This window comes from Cricetulus griseus, chromosome 6 (genome assembly GCF_003668045.3).
Source record: "Cricetulus griseus strain 17A/GY chromosome 6, alternate assembly CriGri-PICRH-1.0, whole genome shotgun sequence".
Classification (NCBI taxonomy): Eukaryota; Metazoa; Chordata; class Mammalia; order Rodentia; family Cricetidae; genus Cricetulus; species Cricetulus griseus.
The window spans coordinates 128,959,279-128,974,680 of NC_048599.1; the positions used below are offsets into that span (position 1 = coordinate 128,959,279).

The following is a 15,402-nucleotide window of genomic DNA, read 5'->3' on the forward strand; positions in this document are numbered from 1 at the left end:
AGAGAAAAAAAATCTACTGAAAGAATTTAAGGAAATCAGTGTGGGGGAACATGTGAGGGGGGGCGACTTAAGTAAATATTGTCCAAGTGGTGGGGTTGGGGGAGGAACAATGTCCAGAGAGCCTTATAATTATATTTCTTTTACCGGGTAAAATGGGAAATCTTAATTTGGGGGCGGAGGGTGTAGGGGGAAAGAGACAGTGCCTCGATAACTCCTAAGGGGAGGGGAGGGGTCGCGGGGCGAGTGGGCTTCCTGTAATTACTATTATCAATTTACCCGAGTGTGCTTCATCCAAGGGCTGTTTTGCGTTGTTTGTTACTTTTTTTCCCTCTTGGGAATGGGGGGTCGGAGGAGGGATGAGAAAAGATGAGAGCGAAAGACCCCCTCCCCAAGTTCCCGAGCCCGGCTGAGGACTTTTCGGAGGAAGGGGTCCGCCTAGCCTTGAGTCAAGCAGTCTTACTGTACCGCTGTGTGCATTCCCTCATACGGTCAGGAGTTATGACTCATTTTGAAGATGTAATTCTTGTCTCTGATCCCCTCGCGAGTGCAACACACCAAACAGTAACAACACAAAGCGCCTCGGGGCCAAGGCTGGGGTGGGGGGCGGGGAGGGGGGCCGAAGTTTCACTTTGGCGCTGGGGGCGCGGATGGGTGCTCACCCGGGCCCTGGCCCGGCTCCCCTGGGCGGCCCGCGCGCGTTTCAATGGGCGCGGGCGATGCCCACATTGTCGCTGTGTTTGGTTGCTAGATCGAGCCTGCGTGCTGCCGAAGCAGGGCGCCGAGTCCATGCGAACTGCCATCTGATCCGCTCTTATCAATGAAGCAGCCGATCATGGCGGATGGCCCCCGGTGCAAGAGGCGCAAACAAGCCAATCCCAGGAGGAAAAACGGTAAGAAGAGGCCCGAACCAAACTTTTCCGGGCCACTCCGCGGCCGGAGACCAGGGGGAAGGGGGGGAGAGGGAGAAGGAAGCCGGCGCCGGCGCCTGGGGCTCGCGGGCGAACCTCCCTCGGCGGCCAGCACCGGAGCCCCACGCGCGGCCGCTGCACCGGGGCGGGGGGGGGGGAGTTGAGCAAGTGAGGGGCCAAGTGAGCGCCGGGCGACGGGGGGGTTGTTCCGAGTGCTGCCGACTGGACCTGCGCTCCACACCGCGGCCCGGCACCCCCGGCACCTCCGCCTGCTCGGTTCCCCGGCCCGCAGGTCCCCGGCCCCGCGGCAGAAGCGGCCGGCGAGGACAGGGCGGGGGCTCCGGCGCCCGGGAGCGCTGGACTAAGGGGCGCGGGCGAGGGTGGCAGAAAGGCGGCGAGGGCGAGGGAGGGGACCGGAGACTGCGCCTCCACCAGCCTCAAAGTTTCTTGCTGGAGTCGCCGGGCCGCCTCTATGTGCGCCAAGTAACGGTCCGCGGGCAGCGGGCCCTGGCCGGACGCGGGGACTCAAGGGTAGGAGGGACGGGCCGGGAGCTGCGGACTGGGGACCCGGCTCCTATGCAGCAGGCTCAGGCCCCGCTCCGGGCCAGAGAGTAGGGCGAAGGGAGACTTTTCCCAGCAATTGCTCCACCGCCAAAAGGATCCCCGGAGGAGCCCGTTATCCGGGCTGAGTCAGGAAGGAGGAAAGAGATGGGGGTACGAGGAGACACGCAGACCAGAGGTGGCAGATTAAAGGGGTGTGTATGTGAGAGTTTAGGTCCATTTTGGAGTGAGACTGGAAGTGTGTGTGTGTGTGTGTGTGTGAGAGAGAGAGAGAGAGAGAGAGAGAGAGAGAGAGAGAGAGAGAGAGAGAGAGAGAGAGAGAGAGAGAGAGAGACCCCCTAGGTATTACCCCCAAACAAAATCGTGGGAATAAAAGAGAAAAGTGATTGGCAAGTGCGCGGAAGGAGCTTGGGGGAGGGGAGAGAGTTGGGGGACGACAGAGGGTGCAGGGGGTGGGTGCTGACGGAAGATACTGAGTTTTAAAAGAAAAAATGAAAAGAAACGGGGGGGGGCATCCCCTCAAAACAAACAAGCGATCCAGCGGCGCCAGCCCAGAATCGGAAAGGAAACTTCACTCTCCTTTCGCTCTCAGCCGGCTCACCGGGAGCGGGCGGTGTAGACGCTCCGAGCTGTGCACAAGGGTCATAGCACACGACCGGGTTCTCGCTCCCCCAGCCCGCCCCTGGCGGGTACTACCTGGGCCCACTTGGAACAACTTTCCTCTAGAGAGGACAATTGTGCGCTCCCCTAGCCTGCCTCAATGCTGCACCGCGTGCAGAGGGTTGGCGGGGGTGGTGGTGGGGGGTGCAGTGTGGGAGTTCGGGGTGCTGGTGGGAGTAAAACACAAAGGCTAAAGGATTCTGGTTAGAGACAAATAATCTCCCTCTCTCACCTCTCCGTGTGTGTGTGTGTGTGTGTGTGTGTGTGTGTGTGTGTGTGTCCTTTGCTTGTTGTGGTGGAGGTGGAGAACCATATGGGGGAGTGATAGAAGAATTTTAGTCAAAAACTGTTCGTTATGTTACCCTGCCTTTCCTCTTTGTGCTGTCTTTGATCTGTTTGCTTGGCTTAGTATTACAAAAAAACAAGGACAATAATATATTCCAAGATGGTCCCCAAGATTCGGTTCAGGCAGCCTCTTTTTAAGTATGTGCATGTGTCTCTCTTTTAATTTAATTTTTTCTTCATTGCTGCCTGGCATTATTTAAGGTGGTCCTTACACAGGAGACCTCCCCTTCTCCATCTCTGGGTAATTTAGTAGACACTAAAATTACATCCAATGTTCCCCTCTCCTCTCTCGTGTTTCCTCTGTTCCCTTTATTAAATGTTAGTTATTGATTTTCTAAAATCAATGTCTGTTGTGGGGCTTCCCCCCTTACAAGTATCTGGAGCACGTTGCTGATCATCTGGATAACAAAAGCTTTGTATCATGAGCCCCCCCCCCATGTTAAACTGTTATTTTTGAGAGAAAGGAGAATGAGATTTAAAGCGAGGCTACCAGAAGTATTCTTTTGCAGTGAAGACTATTTGAAGTGTTTGTTTCTTCTTGTTCTTCCTCCTTTCACTCCCTTCATGATTTTGCTGTGAAATACCAACTTGGCTCCAGCAGTGAGGTCAGGCCACAGCCCAGTTTGGGGATAGGGAGCGATCCAGGCTCCCTGGGAACTCTGGTGGCACAGGCTATTAGGGCCTCACAGGTAACACAGTGTACCAGGGAGGGATGCAGTCAGGGACACCAATCATTTCCCCTATGAACAGCCATTAATTTGGGACAAGCTTCCACACTCTGAGGTGGATAAAGTTGAACTGTGATTTTCACGCATTTGTCCCAGACCCTAAACACTCATCAGCAAGGCTGTCTATTGCCCACAGATTCTCTGACTTAGAATGTTACCTGTCTCTTTTTCCAAAGAGTCTATGAGAAAACGTGCTGTAAACTGGGGACTTGTCATCATTCTCTTTGGGTTTAATCTGACTTACAGTGTCCAGGTCTTGGGAAGCAGGTAGGAAGGCCACCCCCATGACTCTTTCATTTTCTTTCTCATCAAATACATACCCAATGCATTTTCCTTTGGGAATTGCCAGGGTTTATCTGAACTCAGTGGGTTTTTCTTCTTTCCTGGATTCATGGAAAAGATGTCACTTTTGAGCTTGTGTCTTTGCTGATAACACTAAATATGATGATGCTTATCAGCATCATATAGAAATTCCTGGAAAGGAATAATAGCAACAATAATCGTAGAAGTAGAAGCTGCAGGGCGGGGGGGGGTGGCTAAGACCTAGATGGCACTTTATATAATTTTAATGAAGTCAACGGTGTGTGTATGTATAGACTAAATGACTATAGAAACAAAACCCGGCAAAGCAGTCCCTGTGTGTTTGAATGGCTGGTCAAAACCTTGGCTTAGAAGATAGTGATGTGTACTATTTTTTTAAGCCCAGAACAAGAAGGCAGATCAGGGGACATAAATATAGAAAGAGAGGAGCAATCTAAAAAAAAATTCAACCTCCCATATTCTCAGGCCAGCAAGATGACTAGCAAAGACAGTGCCAGGACCAAGCTAAACCATGGCTAGCAGTTCCTCTCCTTTCACCCACAGAGAAAGCAGGAAATCTCTTCCTAGAAAATAAGATGTTCAGGGAGGAAAGGGGGAGTAGGGTTAGGGAAGGAGACGAAAAGCAAATAGCCAGCAGACAAAAATGTGTGTAGGTTTCGAGAAAGTTCAGTCAGATGATCCTCAGCTGCCTGACTCACTTTGTAACACTTTCACTAAGGCTGGAAAGGAGGGGGAAAGCCAGCCCCCCCTTTATAGTCCTCTGATTATACCCCACTATCTCCACATAGCCTTGGAGGCAGGAATGAGGACTCCAAAATGGAAAGACTCGGCTGCAGTCTGCCACCACTTGCAGCCAGTTTGTAACTTGCAAAGTTTGTTGCTTTCGCCCCTTGATTTAGGCAGCAGGTCCTGGAATGCTCCGATTTCTTCTTCATTAGCAACCTTCTGCGAAGAGGGGCCTGTCCCCCCAGTTCCCTGTGTTCCACCATCAGACTCTGGAAAAAATCACACAGGCGTATGCATATTGTAACGAAAAATGAAATCGCTGGGCTGCCAGTTTCGGAGGAAGGATTGAAGTTGTCTTTTAAGGAAAAACTGAATTAGGAAGGGAGAAGAAGGAAATGAAAGAAGGAAGGAAAAGTTAGCTTGATTTTGCTTCAAAGTTTCTGCTAAAGGTTTGGGTGCTGTGGGCTAGAGGGTGGGGGTGGGGGACCAGGCAAGGCAGCTTTTACCAAACACCTTTGCTCTCTGATTTTCAGTTTATAAAGAACAGTACTCAAGTTGAATGTCTTGGGGAGAAGCAATCAGATGAACAGAAATGATTATCCCTGCATAAAAGAAACCTTCACTCCTTTCCACTTCTTTAAAGGGAGTGGAGGAGCTGATAGTGAGGCTGAGAGGCAATGAGGGATGGAGAGGTTGCTCCCATAGCAGAGGTGCTTAACTGGGAAGAAAGGGGACTGCAATCAACCCCATCTCAGGGTGAGGCTTCCACCTCTCCTCCCTCAGAAGTGAAGTAGGGATGGGCAACAGGGAGTGAGAGACCCTCTGTACATATCAAAGCAGGATAATGTCCTTCAGACTCTAAGTGGTCACAGCTCACCTATCTTTGCAACAGTGGAAATCTTTGGCAAGTCGCTTTCGTAAAGTTGATGAGCTTGTTCAAGGGAGCCTGTTTCCTTACTTGGATGCTCTCAGGCTGGTAAGGCAGGTACCAGCTCTGAGGGTGCTCCAGAGATATCCATCTCCATCCTGTTCTCTCTGTGGAGACGCTGCACACACAAGGCTGGGGGCTATGTATCTAGACTGATCTATTTGTTTTATTTTGGTTTGGAAAAACTAAGCCAATTGGGGTAGACACGTGCTTTGGTTCACAGTGGAGCCAGCAGCCAGCCTGGTGGCATCCTTGCTGTGGCGGTCCACCAGGGATAGGGGTAGACTTCAGATTTTAAACTTTGCAGTGTTGCTCTGTTGTCAAGTAAAAATGATTTCAGGTCTTTTAGCATTTATTTTCAAATGTGGGGGAAAACCTAGACTGCAACCCCCTGTTAAACTGCTCTGTCATAGGTTTTACACTCTTCCCTTCATGCTCTCTTTCTTAATTTGCTTAAAGAAAATTACAAGAGGTTGTTCAAGACCCTGATTGCCATATTTTGCTGGGGTAGGGGGAATGTGTGCTTCCCCTGAAGGTAGGAATAAAGGCTGCTACTAGCTCTCTAACAGGAGTCTTATTATTCCGGGGCGGGCCGGGGGGGGGGTGGTTGCTTTTCCTTACAACTCTCTTTGTCATCTTGCATTCTTCCAAGGCTCTGAAGGTGCATTTTCTTCTATGTGAAAGGAGATTCTTTGTCCTATTCCTCTCCAGCACTGTGGCTTCCCAAGGTAGACACTATTTTGTGCCTGTCACAGAGAGAAGGAGTGCAGGTTTGCAATGCTCACAGACAATTGATTGTCTGCGCTAATGTGTTTCATTTACATGTTTATAACGTCAATGGTGCTGGGTGTCCACTGTACCATTCATTCCCGCATTCCCACAAGGGGGCAATTGTCTGAATGGCCAAGTCAGACACCTTTTTGATTGCTCTTTGCTTGTCTTTTTAGAGCAAAAAGATAAAGGAGAAAAATCTGTGATGCAGAAACACTAGTTGAAAATACACAAAATGTCACCACAAAAGCAGATGTTACCATAAGCCCAAATATGCTTTTTAGCCAAGATGTGAATGTTGAAGAATAGAATTCAGAGCAGAGAGAGGGATGATTCAAAACCAATAAATGCAGCTTCGTTTCTTTATTTCTCTTTTTTTCTTAAATAACCAGAAGATGAAATGTGATTTTCCTTTTAATTTTTGAGCCTTGGAACATCCAGGACCCTCCTTGTTGTGAGTGTGTTTGCTGTGATTTGTGAATTTTGTATATATTTATATAGCTCTGTTTGTGCCAACATCATCAGCTTACCACTTGGGGGGAATAAACCTATTGAATGACTATTTGGGCTGTAAGGAGTGTAAACTTTTGAAAGTAAGATCCAAGGATTTCTTCATCAAGCAGTTTTTAGAGAAAAAAGCCGATAATAGTTATCAGGCTGCAGGAAACCTTGCCTTTATAAGCTGTGTGCCAAATACTTTTATCTTAGGTGACAGTTGTGTCAGAGCAAAAGCTCTCAAGAAAAGTGTAACTAGTAATTACAAAGTAAATAAAGAATTTCATTTTAAGGTGTTCTGTGCTCTCTCTCTCTCTCTCTCTCTCTCTCTCTCTCTGTGTGTGTGTGTGTGTGTGTGTGTGTGTGTGTGTGCGCGCGCGCGCGCCGCGCGCGCGAGTGTGTGTGTGTGTGTGTGAGAGAGAGAGAGAGAGAGTGTGTGTGTGTGTGTGTGTGTGTGTGAGAGAGAGAGAGAGAGAGAGAGAGAGAGAGAGAGAGAGAGAGAGAGTTTTCTGCCAGGGTGCTGACAGGAAAAGCCATCCATGCATGTGTCTTTTGGAGTTCCTCTCCTCTCAATTCTCTCCTGCATGCATTTCATACATCTATGTAAGTCCATATGAGTACACCTGTTTAAAAATCTTTCACAGATCGGATGGTGCCTTGCTGGGTCATTTATGTAATACCATCATTAGAAGTTGGTCTGGTTTTGTGTGTGGTCCAGGAGGAGAGAAAATCCTCACTGTTGTGTCATGTGGTGGGAAGTAAATGGGTGGGGGGGGGGCTTTATAATTTTGTAGCAAATTAGGGGAAAAAGAAATCGCCAGTCAGTGGAAGGATTTTTTTTTTTTTTTTTTTTTTTTTTTTTTTTTTTGCCTCTCTGGGAAGACACACAGTAGCTGCACCGTTAGCTGAACCCCTGACACGGCGGTCTTTTGAATGCCTTAGGTATGATTTCACTTTCGCTCACATCAATGCTGACCTGAATGCCTTTCATATCTGATCCGCTGTGTCTCTCCCAGTAAACATCCCCTGAGGGGAGAACAAAGAAAGAGCTCTTCTTCTTCTTAATCACAATTCAGCCCTTTCACCGCCGGCAGGCTCCATTTGCATTCTGCCACTGAAAGCCAAGATGAAAAGAGAGAGAGAGAGAGAGAGAGAGAGAGAGAGAGAGGGGGGGGGGGAAGGCAGGCAGAAGATAGTGGCTGAGTAAAGTAACTTAGGTGTTTGTGGCTGTTTGTTGGCCTTCCCCTAGTTACCAGCCTTACATAGTTGACGCTCAACCGTGCCTGTCCCTCCTGACAGGCATATAGTGTTACAAGATGGCATGTCTGTACTATTCATGGCCACCGCTCCACTTGAGGTAAAAAGTGTAAGAGAGGGATTGAATTCTACCCTAGAAGCCTGTTAGATTTGGGAGTCAGGTGTGCAGACTTCCCACTCCCGAATGCTACTTACAATTTGGCCTTAATAACTATGATTGTTTACCATATGACCTAGGAGGCGAGGGCACTGGAGGGTGGGTGGGAAGGGGCGGGCTTGGAGACCCAGCCCTGGTCTGGTTGAAGGGGCTGGTGCACAGCCTGAACACAGACAAAAAATCCTCAGGAAAACTGGAAAAGACTTTCCCATTCCCACCCCCCCAACCCTGACTTTTTATGATAATTCATATTTTCAAATGAAAGGGGAAAAAAGCCAAGAAAGAAACTCTCAGATGAGCCAAAAAGGAAAAAAAAAATCTCTGAAAAGAATTTTAGGGGGAAAAGTTGTTCTATTTTAAAAAGCTTTGAGGGCTGTAAAGTGCCACGTTTTTCACACCTTCTCCATACTTTTTTTTTCAGATTTTTTTAGTATGTTTAACATTTGTGAGATGACAGCCTTTTTGTATCTCAAACTGGATGCTTCAGGATTTGTAGGGAGGGGCTGGTGGTGTTCACGTTTTCTTGACAGAGAAAGTTTGTGCCTAAAGGGCTCCTTCTTGCTGGGAATTGTTTAAACCCTCGTAGGCGGACCTGTCAGGTTTTCCTGTGTTATTTGTCTCCATTTTCAACATGCAAAAGTAACATGCAGTTGATGACACTGGAACAAGACCACGGCAAGAGCAGGTCCCTCTCGTGACAACTTTTCAGTACATTATCTTGCTGTAGAACCGTCTTGTCTTTTTCCACTTTCTGAAACCACTTTTAAGATACCAACAGTTCTTCCTCAACAATTAGATCACACGCACAATGCACACACACACACACACACACACACACACACACACACACACACACACACACACGCCACACAACCTTGGACATACAGGCTTTGCAAAAGAAGAGAGAACTGTTTGATACGGGTGGCTGTTTCAACACCCATGTGGTGTACTTCACTTATGAGAGCAGCAGGAATGGACACATTAGGAGTTGTACATGGGCATGTGACACAGATTCCTAGGTTTTTTTTTTTTTTCTTCCTTTTTCCCAGAAGATTTACAGAATTTACAAAAAGAGATTAGCCCTACACCTTCCACCCCTCCTATCCACCCCCATGACTCAAGCAATGAAGGATTTAGGCAGATTTACTTCAGTAAACACCTTTGGACACTGGGGGTGGGGGGGTGGGAGTCTGTTTGCAAAAGGAGGCTTTTGTTAAGTGAGGTACCGGGCAGCTGTGACATTAACCTACCCAGCAATGCGGGTTAACTCTTTCAGTGCCTGGCCCTTTGCACTCAGCAGATGAAATCTTGGCTCTCCAAAGACACTCAGAATTCTGGCTCTAGCAGTTTATTATTCAGACAAGTCTTGTAGACATGAAAACTGTTCAAGCTTTTAAAACAATGTGGTTTAATTAGATGAGGTGGACTTACATTGCTCATAAGCCCTCCAAATGGTGGTTTATAATTGGCAAGGAAAAAAAAAAGATAGAGAAAGGGAGTCAAGACAGCACATTAAATATTCCAAGAAATATCTTTAGAAAAGCTATTTTCATTTCTAGCTTTTAAAAATATTAGACTCCGGTCGCTAGAGGGAATGGAGCAGCTGGGGCCTCTCTCCTTACTATGAAAGTCACCAGAAGTTTGTGATGAAAAGCTTCAAAGGCCAATCAGACAGTGAAATTACCCCAGCCCTGGCATCCTTGGGAGGGGCAGGTCTTGCCTACCCATCAGAGCTCAAGGGGTCATGTGAACCTCGGAGTCAGGCCCTTGGGCCACTGTTACCAGCTTGAGACTTTCCAAAGCAAGCAGAGAGGTTTTTATGGGGAAGGAGTTAATGGTTATTTTTTGTTGGGCACAAGAATAACTTTACAGGTGTTGCATTTGGGCTTAAATAAGATCGCCTTATTTAGTTTCGAAAGAGAGTGTAGGTGTCAATGTTCGAGCAGCCATAAATGTGTGAGAAAGTAAAGGGTATGAGACATGACAGAATTAAAGGTGTTTGCTATGTTGTTACACCGTGTGTCAGGCTGCAAGCTCCCTTTGTCACAGCCTCCTGGTGATTTGACAGCGAAGATCTACTTCCCTCCTAGGTGAGACAGCATTTTTTAACTGAAGTTATAAATATGGTACACCCTTTGGGTTGCACCCTGCATCCCAGATCCATGAATCCTATTTGAAATATCTTGCCCTAAGACACAATGAACAAACACCCATACACAAGGGGGCTGTGGGCTAGGGCCTGGGTAGCGCCAGCTTCACAGTAGCTGGCATTGACTGTTGTTTGGCAAGAAGATCCTCTGCCAAATCATCCAATAATTAAGTTTTATGTTATTTGTATGAACGACCAAGCATGCAGTATTCCTTTTCAAATCAAAAGGAGGCTTAAAATTACTTTTTGAACACTTTCAGACCATGGTCAGGTCACAGTTTGGGGGCTGAATTAAAATGATCTCATTCATGATCTAATTGAGACTGGCACAACCTTATAGCAGTAGCAGGAGTACATAAATATAAATCAAAGACCAAAATTTAGCAAATCATATCATTTGCTAGAAATCTGCTCATGAATTATTCTCCAATTGCCAGCCCAGAAGTTAAACTTTGTCTCCCCTCAGCAACAGTAACGGCAGGTTTTATTTTATTTTATTTTCGGGCTTCTGACAGGAAAGTTAAAGGAGCTGAATAGAGAAAGGAGAAGGAAGATGATCGATGTTTCATCAGATAACTGTGTGAGTGTGACCCAAGAAAGTATGAGAGCTGATAAAGCCATGCCCAGTAGCAGTGGGCACTGCAGGCTTGCTTAGACATTAGCACTGGCTTTCAGAAAACAACCTCAGAAGAACAAGTGCTCTGCCATAGAGGATAGAAAGGAGAAACCATTTCCCAGAGGACCTGACTGAAACTTTGCTTTCATTTTTTCATCTGGGATGCAATCGTCATAATGAGTCACGATTGTTTGCAGTTAGTTCTCTTGCCGAGCTAAGTTAAAATACTGAGACTTGAAGCTGACATTACAGTGAGAAGATGAGATAGAACTGTTAGTTACCTCTCCTATTTTAACTATGAAATTAAGGCTGCAACAACTTCCCAACCAATAGGCTCCAGTGTCACATTCTGTTGTCACTATCATACGGGGTTCTTCTTCATTTTTGTGTATATGTGCATTACTTCACCTTTGTTCACATACCTTCTACCATAAATGTGAAGAGGTTGAATTCCTAACTTGAATATTTTGAGGTTAAAATTTGCATCTCATTTGTATGAGGCCATTCTTTCTATCAAACAATAAATACAGAATTGGTCAGTTTATCCAACTTAACTTAAAGGAAGGTGTGATTTCTACATCTCCAGGATACAGAAGAAGCTTAAAAATAATCTCAGGTGACAGAGGTAAAATGATTCCTTTCTTTTGAGAATAAGTGCTTACCCATAATGATTTTCCATGACAAGACACATTCCACATAAAAAACAGTAATAGCAACATCGCTTATATGACAAAATATCAGGTTTTGCTCTTTACAGATGGTTTCACATTTCTTAATTAATCTAGAAAGGGAAAAAATGTTTCAAACAAGGAAGTAGCCACTCCCCCCAAAAACTAAGGAGATACAAACAAATTAAAGTATCATACTCTGTAAAAATCTGAGATTTTTTTCCTCACATACAAATGAGAACATCTCAAGCAGTCAGTGCCCACCCACGTGATCCATAAATTCAGCATACAGCTTTCACTATTTAAATTGTATTTATATTCTCTTACATATCCAAGAAACTGTAATCAAGGAAACTTTGCAGTTTGCCTATTCTTGGAAGTACCTGTTTCTATTTTCGACACCAAGCACATCAATGGAAGTGTTTCCCATCATGAGATTTCTCAGTTCTAAGAGGTGAGGTTTACATAGAAAGAACTCAGTAGGTTGTGTTTTCATAATAAATAGACCTATTAAGGAGGAACTATCTAGGAGCAAAATGGTTGTCCTCTAAAGATTTCCCATCACCTTTGCTCTACTAACGAAATGTGAAGCCCTAAACCCAGTACCCATGCACACACTCTTGTATACACACAAACGGTAATGCCCACTAGACCCTCATTCTGGTTCTCTTTCTCTTTAGCCTCTATTAGAATATCCATCACGTGAATGAGATGCATATAAATAAAAAGAGTAGATGGAAAGAAGTGGTATAGAGTTTTGCAGTAGGGTTTCTGGAGGGAAAAGTGTTCTCCATGCTACCTGATTCTTAAAAAAACTTACTTGTGCCTGTTAATCTAAGCTTAAGTGTATTATTTAGGATAAATTACTAGCTTTATGCTTTTAAGCTGTTTTCCTTCAATAGTAGCAACCTTAACACAGATTATCCTAAATTGATTACAAGTCATTATGGGAAAGAAAAGAAAAAAAAAAGCAGCATTCTGGGGTCCTGACTAAAGATGGTATTTTAAAATAGTGTTTATGGTGTTTAGGAGAAAAGGAGAGGGAGATTTAAAACTATACTAAATACTTAGAAATGTGTGGTGCTTTCTACCTGGGCAGATAGAGTGAGGTGGCCTTGCCTTGTAAAGTTCAGAGCACAAATGATACGTGTCAGTAGGTTTTTTGATAGGGTTTCTGGCCACAGTGTTTTTGTGCTGTCAAACTTCTGTGTTGAACAAACACCTCCTCCGGGACAAAGTGATAAATGCAGAGACAGGCTGGCTTCAACCAGTCTCAGTGACCTCCTCAGCCACACCCCCATTCCCAGGTCCACCTCCTTCCCCTCCCCCACACTTGAAGTTGACAGTGTCGAGAGGTGGGAAAGGGTTTCCAAGGTGTCAGTGGTGACTGATTATTAGTCCTCCCTAACTCTTAGGAATCAGTACTCTGGGGTTGCAGGCAAAGTCCTTTTCTGGCAGGCTTTATCTGGTCTTTTTCAATGAAACTGAACTGAGCTTCTAAACTTTTGCCAACTTGAACTTTTTCCACCTTTGCTTAGTCATTTAAAAAACAGCTTGCTCTCCTTGTCTTTCCCCAAATCACTTGGGCTTTATTTTCTAAAGTTCACATGATTACATAGTGCAACAAACACAAAACAAAATTTTGCCTTAAAAAACATCCAAATGCAATACCTTCTACTTTTTGCTTTCTAGTGTTTTTTTAGGGCCAGCATTTCAGATTGTACAGTCGAATGAAATTTGTCTTTTCTCTGTTGGAGCCATTACTCTCTGACTAAACCCTGTTTACTGGTGCCTTTGTGTGTGCATTTTTCCCCCCGATGTTAAATGAATTTCCGTCTTCTACTTCTGCAATCTCCAAGAAATAGATAAACCATTATATTTTTTTCCCTGCTCGTATTTTAAAGTGGTGATCCTGACAGCAGGACGATTATTGCACTTTATGTTTTAGTGGATGTTTGCTGTTGCTAGTTACAGCAACACTTATCATAAGACAGCAAGAAAGGAGTAGTCCCTGGTAATTAAAGTAATGAAATATTCATTTACTCTACCTTTTCTGTAGTCTCACAAATTAGGCTGCTACATTTAATGCCTGCACTGCCTCTGTTTTTATTATAATGGCAGCTTTCGCATCTGCAATTAGGACTAATTCTGACAGTTACAATTTCTGAGGGATGGTAAACAGTGAACGAGATGTGCAGCAGAGGTATTACACGTGAAAAGCCCTTGTCTCTTTAACCTTGTTGTTTTTTTTTCTCGCAGAGGTTACCTTTTCCCGATGGTGCAAAATCGACTTGACATAACTGTTCATCAGTTTCAGGGTTTTCCCTGGAGGTATTTGCATCAAATCAGCCCAGTCAAGCTTCAAGTTGAAATTGGCAGGCCAGAAACTCACAGGGTAGAGACTAGAAAAGAGACAGCCAAAGTACAGGCAGCAAACTGACAGCAGCCGAGTGAAAGACAGAGAGGGGGAGAGGCTGGAAGAAAAGGAAGCTTTTCAACTAGGGTGTTGGGGAACCCCAGCCCCTCCTGGGCCAATCGAAAGAGCACTTGCTCCTGGAGAAAGAGGAAAGGTCTAGAATCAGCTAGTTGCTACCGCTAGGGCCCCTCAGCCCTTCCTAAGTTCACATTTGCTTACTCTGATTGGATGCCTAAAGAGAAGTGGGCACACTTAATTAAATGGAAGGGGGTGATTTGAGGCACCTCCCCAATACTTAGTAAAGCTCAAAAGCCAAATCTCATGATCACTGGTCTAGAAGAAAATAAGAAGGTTTGGGTTCCTCCTGCCTCTTTCCCCCTCTCTATAATGGTTAACTTGTAGGACCATGAACAACCCTTCTCTTTACCACGTCTGTTTTCTCTGTTTCTGTTCTGAAGCAGATTAGATGTTCATAGAGACCAGAGATCGGGAGCCTGTAAATTCCAAAAGCTAATGTGTTTTAAGTCAACCAAAGCAGTCACGTAGCAAACATTATGTGGAAAGAGACACACCAGTGTGTACTATGGAGTTGCAGTTCCTTTTTGTCAAGTAATTCCCTTCTGCCCTGATGCTAGAGATTGTTTAAAGACCCCAGAACATGGCACAATCTTAAAGCAGTGATGACATTTGATTTTTATTTTGCTATGGAGAATACCACTTTAAGGAGAATTCTATAGTTGCAAAACTTGTTTTCACAATGAAAATAAATATAAAAAATGATATCTTTGGCAGAGTACATGTTTTTCTCCTTTATGTCTGTAAAACAGATGCACGCTTTCTTCATTCTTCTCTACATTTTTTAACTTTGGTGAAGGGGGAGGCTGGTGTCTTTACTGGATGATTAAAATCCCCTTCTCTTTGCAGCTAGACTTGGGGGTCGAATAAGCCCTTGCTTTCAAGCGGTCTTCAAGCTCCGTGTATGACAGGCATTGGCTGATCTGCTGATGCCCATTCGACAGGCACTGTTGAACTAAAGTGGTGTGACGGCACAGTTTTGTTAAGCTGTGAACAAAGGGCTGGAGATGCCTTGCTGGCATCATCCATGTGCATATTGGCCTTGTCACAGTTTGCTTGATTTAATGCTCTGTTTATTCCTAGATATTAAAACTTAAATTCTGAACAGTAAGTTTTCAAATTGTAGTACATATCAAGTTTATTTTAAAAGCTTTAACTTTGAAGAGCCCAGGGTCAGTCCATTTGCAGTCCAGCTCCCATGCAACCAATATTAAAACACAGCTTTGGAAAATAAACAGATTCCCAATAGCTTCTTAGCTGTTATCCATTTAAAAATGGGATTTCAGTCTTAAAAAGTCTTATTAGGGCAAAAGATTTATTTCTTCTTTGATCATTGGCTGAAAGTCATTATTTATTTTCAACAATGGATTCTCACGTAAATTTCTAAGGGAAACTTACCTTGTATATACACAGCACAGCATGAACATTTTAAAAAAAGATATATTATTTAAAAGATAGTACTAAAAGAAGTCATTTAGAAATACATGGAAGGGTAGACACAACCACTGGCAGGGAGAAAAATCCAGGGAGTTTGTGTTAACGTGAGCCTTACTTAAGACATAGCAGAGGAATTAGGTGGAGACATAAAAATAAAACCGTGGCTACAAAAATTCCTGCTCCA

At 44.8% G+C, this 15,402-nt stretch overlaps 1 protein-coding gene across 2 annotated transcripts in view; it reads left to right on the forward strand.

The window, feature by feature from the left end:
• The first annotated feature begins 545 nt into the window (after positions 1-545).
• Zeb2 (zinc finger E-box binding homeobox 2) overlaps positions 546-15,402 on the forward strand; it is a 128,050-nt gene continuing 113,193 nt past the window's right edge. The window contains exons 1-2 of one of the 2 annotated variants that reach the window (XM_035446813.1): positions 546-561; positions 749-890. In XM_035446813.1, coding sequence (XP_035302704.1) covers positions 818-890 — 73 coding nt within the window. In that variant the 5' untranslated portion in view covers positions 546-561; positions 749-817. Of the gene's footprint in view, positions 562-748; positions 891-15,402 lie in introns of those variants that run through there. The other variant, XM_035446814.1, reaches the window with a different exon arrangement.